The sequence below is a fragment of the Ictidomys tridecemlineatus genome, chromosome X (genome assembly GCF_052094955.1).
Source record: "Ictidomys tridecemlineatus isolate mIctTri1 chromosome X, mIctTri1.hap1, whole genome shotgun sequence".
Taxonomy (NCBI): domain Eukaryota; kingdom Metazoa; phylum Chordata; class Mammalia; order Rodentia; family Sciuridae; genus Ictidomys; species Ictidomys tridecemlineatus.
Genome location: NC_135493.1, coordinates 29,934,265 through 29,942,417, shown reverse-complemented (window position 1 = coordinate 29,942,417; position 8,153 = coordinate 29,934,265). Strand labels below are relative to the sequence as shown.

General features: G+C 40.4%; 1 protein-coding gene across 1 annotated transcript; it reads left to right on the top strand.

The window, feature by feature from the left end:
• Rhoxf1 (Rhox homeobox family member 1) lies at positions 1 to 6,323 on the top strand. The gene is made up of 3 exons (XM_005319507.3): positions 1 to 498; positions 3,066 to 3,111; positions 6,073 to 6,323. Exons 1-3 carry the CDS (start codon positions 80 to 82, stop codon positions 6,187 to 6,189), a joined length of 582 nt encoding a protein of 193 aa, XP_005319564.2. The 5' UTR covers positions 1 to 79; the 3' UTR covers positions 6,190 to 6,323.
• The last annotated feature ends 1,830 nt before the right edge of the window (positions 6,324 to 8,153 follow it).

The window sequence follows — 8,153 nt, the reverse complement described above, 5'->3', positions numbered from 1 at the left end:
CTAGCTCCACCCTGAGTTACCGCTCTTTGCCAGTCAAACCACTCTTGGGGGTGCCACGCGGTGTCTGGGCTTCGCAGCCATGGCACACTGGTGCCAGTATTGCAATCCCAACTACTATGGTCTTGGGATGTATGATATAGAGATAGCAGCTGAAGCAGAGGAAGGGATAGCAGCGGCAGCCGCAGAAGAAGAAGCGGCACCTGCTGCAGGTGGCCACTTCCGTGAAGGAGCTGTAGGCCTCATGGAAGATGTGATTCAAGAGGGTAACCTCAACCTCGAGGGCGCTGTGAACCAGGCAGATGAGGTTGACCACGAGGCCGATGGTGGTAACCAGGGGCCTGAGCAGGAGCAACAGCCCGGGCAGCATGCAAATGTGGCTGCTGCGGGTCCACACCCCCGTCGCAGGCGTTCACGAATCCAATACAAGTTCTCACAGTCACAGGTGCAGGAACTAGAGAATGTTTTCCAAGAAACTCAATACCCTGACATGGCCACCAGGTAGGTGACTGGCTTGGGAGACTCTCAAGTCTCCAGGGGTTCAGATTCTTTTGGGGTTGCTTTTCTCTGTCCTGGCCCACTTCCTGACCAGCCTGCCTTGAGCAGGTCTTCACCTGCCCTTCTGGTCTGTGGGGGTTGCCTAGTGAGAACCAGGCCAACGTTTTATTGCAGTATTGTCATGAATTAAGTCTGGAAATCCGTTGGTGGCTGCTCATTTTGTTTTTTGTTTTCAAATTGGACAAAATACAAAAAACAAATTTAATATCTAAACCACTTTTGAAGTGTGGCCTTCAGCAGCCTTAAGTATTTGCACATTGTTGTGGGACAGAACTCCAGAAACATCCAAATGTGGACAAAATGAAACTCTGTACCGTTAAACACCTCCCTTCCCCAGCGTCCTGTAACTACCATTCTTTTTTATTTATTCTATGAATTTGATTCCTCTGGGCACCTCATATAAGTGAAATCATGTAGCATTTGTCTCTTAGTGATTGCCTTATATCTTTTTGTGTAATGTCCTTAAGGTTTAATCATGTTGTAGCATGTGTTGGAATTTCCTTCCTTTTTAAGGCTGAGTAATATTCCATTATTATATGGATATATTCTTATTTTCCTTTTTTTTTTTTTGGTACCAAGGATTGAACTCAGGGGTACTTAGCTGCTGAGCCATATACCCTCTCCTTTTTATTTATTTTGAGACTGGGTCTCAATAGATTATTTACAGCCTCACTTAGTTGCTAAGGGTATCTTTTAACTCACAATTCTCCTGCCTCAGTTTATTGAGCCACTAACATTACAGGTTTGCACCACTAGGCCAAGCTTATATTCCATTTGTTTAAGTGTTCATGTGGAGAAATAAATGGGGTGCTTTTGCACATGGCTCTTTTGAATAGGGCTGCTGTGAACGTAGGTGGACAAATGTCTCAAGTCCACATTTTCATTTCTTTGGGGTTTATACCAAGAAATAGTTTTTCTAGATCCCAATGAAAATTCTGTGTTTAATGTTTTTATACTTTTATGAGTATATCATAATGATACATAATAGTTTGCTTTTGACATAATCATACATGCATGAAATTTAATTTGCTTCATTTAAATTCCTAGTGCCCTCTTTTTAGCACCCCTGTTCCCTCCCTCTGTTAATGATTTTTTTAAAAAACAATTTTTTTGTAGCTTTTCTTTTTTTATTTTTATGTAGTGCTAAGGATTGTATCCAGTGCCTCACACATGCTAGGCAAGTGCTTTGCCACTGTTACAACCCCAGCCCCTATGTTAATGTTTTTGAGTATTTTTTAATCTTTTATTTTTTTATGAGGTACTGAGGATCAAACCCAGTGCCTCATGCATGCTAGGCGGTGAGCACTCCACCACTGAGCCAAAACCCCAGCCCTTTATGTTAATGTTTTGAGGAACCACCAGACTCCTTTTCCATAGTCACTTCATGATTTGATATTTCCACCAACAGTCCATGAGATTTCCAATTTCTTTGCAGGTCCTCACCAACCGAAGTTATTTTCTGTTTTTTTTTTCTTTTTAATATTATTTTAGTTGTAGATGGACACAATATCTTTATTTTTATTTGTTTTCATGTGGTACTGAGGATTAAGCCTAGTACCTCACACTTTCAAAGCAAGTGCTCTACCACTGAGCCACAACTCCAGCTCTTTCTGGGTTTTGATATTAGGTATCCTAATTAGTGTGAGATAATATCACTGTGGTTTTGATTTGTGTTTTCCTAGAGATTGGTGGTATTGAGCATCTTTTCATGGGCTTCATGATCATTTACATATCTTCTTTGGAGAAATACTTCAGTAAACCCTTTACCCATTTTTAAATCTGGGAGGGTTTTTTTGATTATGGAACTATCACCTATTTCTAAAAGTTACCCTCATCAGATATTATAGTTTGCAAATATTTTCTTCCATTCTGTGGTTGCCTTTTAACTCTCTTGGTTGTGTTGATTCACAGCCAATTTTATTTTTTACATAGTCCACTTTATCTATGTGACTTTTGTTGGCTGTTTTGGTGGCCTGCTTTTATAAGTGAAGTCTTTTTTTATTATCTTTATGTGGTGTTGAGGATCAAACTCAGTGCCTGGCGCATGCCAGGTGAGTGTGCTACCACTTGAGCCATATCCCCAGCCCATAAATGAAGTCTTATTGAAATAAGAATTAGGAGAATAAAGTCCTGTCATGCAGCTGCATTCCTATAGCATTATTGTATAGATAATTTGTATAACATGCTTATTATAGATTTTGTAGTCACTTTTATTCTTTAACACAGTGGGTTAAAATTATGTGCCTTGACCACTGAGCTTTTAGTGTCACCTTAAACTTTGTGATGAGGTAAACCCACTTTGTTTTTCTTTCTTTCTTTTTTAGGTGTAGAGGAACACATACCTTTATTTTATTTTAGGTGATGCTGAGGATCAAACCCAGTGCCTCATACATGCTAGGCAAGCACTCTACCACTGAGCCACAACACTAGCCAAAGATTATAATGCACATATTATATTGTATTTTATCCACAACACTGAATACTGAACATCTATTGTTTTCTCTCTACAGAAGAGAACTTGCAAGATGCATGAATGTGAGTGAAGCCAGAGTGCAGGTCAGTAAATCTGAGAAAAGCAATTTGTGAGGGCAGTCATTCTAAAACCTGCTTCATGATGTACACAGCTCTGACCTAGACATTTTTGTTAATTTTTAAAATATTTTTATTAGTGCATTATAATTATACATATGAGTAGGATTCATTTTGACATAACCAAACATGCAGATATTTTAAGTTGGTGTTATTTTAATTGTCTTTTGAAGTAGACTAATTTTGAAACTTTGGAGTTTGGATGAAAAATAGAATGATAAATGTGAGCTTGTAGTAATTTCCCATTACCACAGGGAATATTATTTCCTAATGGACAAAAAAAAATAAACCAAAAAACTACTTCTGCATTTCTGTGTACAAAATTAAATATATAAACTTTAAAAATATATAATTACATACATAATAAATATGTATAGGTATATATTTTAAAATAAAGTTCGGCTTTAACCCCAGGTATCTGTAAGATAGCATTTCTGTGAAGAGTAAGAATGGGCCTGGTCTGACCTTAGAAGTACTCAAATTTATGGTGAAAGGTCTAGAATTAAGAGAGGGAGAGAAGAGAATTAAGAGACTTGAACTAAATTATTTGAACCAAGTATAAGCACTGAGTTACCTGAATGAATGTATAAATGCTGTGGTGAGAGTAATTCATTGAAAGCACACACTCTGTGTGTAAGAAGCATAGGTTAACCTGAAACTGATGTGGGAAGCTACCTGAAAAGCAAAAGTGCCTAGTCCTCCTACTTGTGTTTGTACATATTGTTAAAGTAACAGAAAGTGGCAGCCCTCAATTTTAATTTTCTTGTATACTGTGACATATCTACCTGAAAACATTGCCAAAATGGTAATATTATGGTTACAATAGGGCTAAGGTTTGCAAAAGTTGGGAAATTTATCCAAAGAATGATCCAACAGGGGCTGAGTTTGTAGCTCAGTGGTAGAGTACTTGGCACGCATACGGAAGGCACTGGGTTCGATCCTCAGCACCACATAAAAATAAAATAAAGGTATCATGTCCATTTACAACAAAAAAATATTTAAAACAGAGTGACCCAACAAAAAGAATACTGAATTAATTTCACTTTATGTTTACGTAGACTTGAGGGATGGGACCTTTTGGATCCCCCTCAGCCTGAGCTTTCTTACACATGCCTTCTTTAAATTATATATTCATGTAGCTGAAGGAGGTGTGAGGGCAGGGAGGCCATTTGTGTCATTTACATTTGCAGTGAAGAAATTACCAAAGAACTAAATACAATGGAAACTCATCAAGTAGGAGACTGAGAGGAAATGACACCTGACAGAATGTTTTCCTTTTGCATTTTAATATTTGCAATTATGGTTGCAGCTTTTTGCCTTAGGAATCAGGGACAGCTCTTGCATATCTTGGTTGAACAGTGGGGCCTAGGGTGCCCCTTCATGCTGGGCAATTGCACCACTGTCCAGGATCTGGAAAGTGTAGCTAAAACTGTGAGCTGATTTTGTCCTGTCTCCAGAGAGGTTTGGAGGCTGTGGCAGGTTGCTGGGGCAAGACTGACATTGGCTTGTGTTGCTCTCAAGTCCCTTAACCTTGTCAAAGCAGTGTCTGGTCCTCCCTTGCAGATACTCCTTCAGTTCTCAAAAGGTTTCAGAGGTAAATGATCCAGGGGCCACCCTGAAGGGAACCCTCTGTCAAAGGTCTCACACACCCCTTCCTACTGAATATTGACTTCACACTGAGGATGGGTTTTTCTTTTTTTTTTTTTTTTTTTTTTAAACAAATATTCTTTTTTTTTTTTTTTAAGAGAGAGTGAGAGAGGAGAGAGAGAGAGAGAGAGAGAGAGAGAGAGAGAGAGAGAGAGAGAGAATTTTTTTTTAATATTTATTTTCTAGTTCTCGGCAGACACAACATCTTTGTTGGTATGTGGTGCTGAGGATCGAACCCGGGCCGCACGCATGCCAGGCGAGCGCGCTACCGCTTGAGCCACATCCCCAGCCCGAGGATGGGTTTTTCAACAGGGAGGGGTATTCCAACATCCCCACAAACAGAGTGAAACTATCCCTAGTGAGGAAACAGGAGGCAGCTGCATGACCCATGGACAGCTGTCAGGATACAGACTGTGCTTTACCAGTGGTTAGCAGGTGCAGAGTTAGCATGAGGGACCAGGAGCCACTCACAAGATAGACCTGCATCCAGACTTGCAAGAAACCAGTAGAGAAGATTAGAAATGGAAGGAGAAAAATAAAGAACTCAGCCTCTTCCAGAGCAGGGCACAGAGTTGGTGCTCACTAAGGATGAGCTGAAGGAGGGGGTAGGGTGTTTAGTCTCCTGAGGTGGTTTCCTTTGTAGTGCTAGGGGTGGAACCCAGGTCCTCTTGCACTCTAGGCAAGTGCCCCCCTCCTGAGCTACAGCCTGGCCTCCTGAGGTATTTGAGTAATAAGAAAATAGCTTCTGGTGGGCTAGGGTTGTAGCTCAGTGGTAGAGTTCTTGCCTAGCATGTGTGAGGCACTGGGTTCAATTCTCCACACTACATAAAAATAAATATAATAAAGATATTGTGTCCATCTACAACAAAAAAATATTTTTTTAAAAAAGAAAGAAAATAGCTTCTTTTTTAAAATATTTATTTTTTAATTGCAGTTGGGCCCAATAGCTTTGCTTTATTTATTTATTTTTATGTTGTGCCGAGGATGGAACCCAGGGCCTCACATGCGCTAGGTGAGTGCTCTACCACTGAGCCACAACCCCAGCTCCGAAAATAGATTCTGGTGACAGAATATCACTCAGTGATATCCTCCCTTGCCTAGGAGGTGTGAGGCCTGGAGTTCAATTACCAGTACTGCAAAATTCCAAAGCAACAGAAACAAAAAAACTTTTGCTGTGCAATTTAAAAATCCAAGTGGCCTATAGGGCTGCATGATGTGTTTTTTACCATTATGACACTAACTTCAAGATATTAAAATAGTACCTGTTTCCCTCTGATACAGGTTTGGTTTAAGAATAAGAGAGCCAAATTCAGGAAACAACTGAGGGAGTCATTGCTGAGAAATGCACCTCCTCCTACCCAGGAACACCTTGAACTCCAGGTGTTGGAGGGGCCCTAGACTGCCTTCCTTCTTCAGGAACCAGATTGTTGATGTGTTTATCGGTTTTCACTGGCATATGGGCTACTGTTGATGCCCACAATGCACTTATTTCCTCAGCACTTAATATTGGCAATAAAAAAGTGAATTATCAATATATTTGTTATATATGGAAAATGTGATGTAAATTTTTCCAAGAGGGACATTTCAACATAATAACAAGAAGCTCTGCTTTTATAGGTGACATGCCTGGGTCACCATCAGTAGGCCCTGCACTTCACCTTTTCCCAAGTTTCATGGGGGTCCACACTGACCCATACATTCAGCTATGTTCCCTCCCCTATCATGCCATTGTCACCCCTACTCTGCCCTTTGGGACTTCTACATGTGCAAGGAGGGGCAGGCCAAGACTTTAGCAAGAGAACAGTGTGTCTTCATGGAGGACCGAGTTCTAGCCATGCTGACGAGTTCACTGTGAATCCTGGCCTGAGAAATTCCCTAAAGGGCAATTCACAGGATTTATGGGAAGGTGGCAATTGAACATTCATGTTGTTAGCTCCAAATTGTTCACTGCCCTCCATTTTTGTGGTGCACATGACCACTAGCAGCTATTGCCTAGATGTCCTGCTGCACCAAAGAAACAGCAATACCATCAAAGCAAAGTGTTGAATAAACTCTTAGGAAAGTAGGGTGATAGCTGGAAAGCCTTCATTATGCCAAGTAGCATACAAAAGACTCCCCTGGAAGGACATTATTTTTTAACTATTTTTTCCTAACTATTTACTAATAAGTAGACATAATAGGGGGACTCTTTATGCATATTTATATATGCACATAACATAATTGATCAGTTTTCTTCCATAGAACCTTCCCTTTCTCTTCACTCCTCCTGAACCCTCATCAAGTAGCTCTATTCTACCCCCACTTCTATTATTATTATTTCAAAAGTGCATTTTAACTATATGTGCATACATAACATGTGCATTACATACATAACTATGTACATTTTAAATATAAATGTAAATATATTTAACATATTTGATTATTTTTAAATATATGTTCATATATATATGAATGATTCATTGTGGAATATTCCAATGTGGACATTGCATCATTTATGAGATTTTTCCCCCCATTGGGAACTACGTTTAGTAGTATTTCACAAACAAAGGACACTGTTCTCAAGTTCTGAGGTTTCCCTTTCCCAGACCCCTGAGGTACTGAAGAGGACTTCCCCACACTCAGCAGTAGGCAGGAGGACAGGAGGCAAATGGCCTATTTCCCAGCACCTGGTGGGGCCTGGTGCACAGTTGAGCCCTCAGATTCTTCTTCCAAGCTGGGAGTTGGGATCTGCAGCTTTGACTATTTCTTCTTCCTTTTGCATACACACGAGTGTGGGCACACAAACACATGTAGGGTCTTTAGCGAGAGAACATCCTGGAATAGTCACCCCACTCCATTTGTCCCTAGTTTCCTTCAGTCATAAGAACATACCTGTAAGTTTCCCTCACGTTGCCACCAGCCACCAGGCCCAGCTGTGAAGCTGCTTCCAGACAGAAAACAAGAAACACTTGTGGATTTATGGGAGGGTCTTGCCAACGTGAAATTCCAGAATTTCCCATATATACAGTGGCCTAATGTCAAACTGCATCCCATATGAACTGTAGCAAATACATCATTAGAGAATCAAGCATGTCAAGCTGGTGTTTGACAGGACCCACAAAGCCAGCCCCCTCAGTAGAGTGTCACAGTGTGCAAATGTGTATTGCCTCAAGAGTACTCAGAATGAAAATTAATGTTTAAGTACCTAGTTCAGGTCCCATCAAACAGATTCCAAACGAAAACTTTTAATCACTCCTCTTGAAATCTCCTAAGCAGTTATTGACACAATTGGAAACAGCTTATAAAATCAACCAGCACAGATGATCCTAAATTCCTGTACATCCTACATTCCTGTGTGTACCTGCTTCTGGTGCTCTAGGTGG

Excerpts from the sequence above, each read along its gene's own strand:
- Rhoxf1 (XM_005319507.3), top strand. The coding sequence starts at position 80 with ATGGCACACTGGTGCCAGTATTGCAATCCCAACTACTATGGTCTTGGG. Across the intron at positions 499-3,065 it reads TACCCTGACATGGCCACCAG|AAGAGAACTTGCAAGATGCA; the intron begins GTAGGTGACTGG and ends TTCTCTCTACAG. Across the intron at positions 3,112-6,072 it reads TGAGTGAAGCCAGAGTGCAG|GTTTGGTTTAAGAATAAGAG; the intron begins GTCAGTAAATCT and ends CCTCTGATACAG.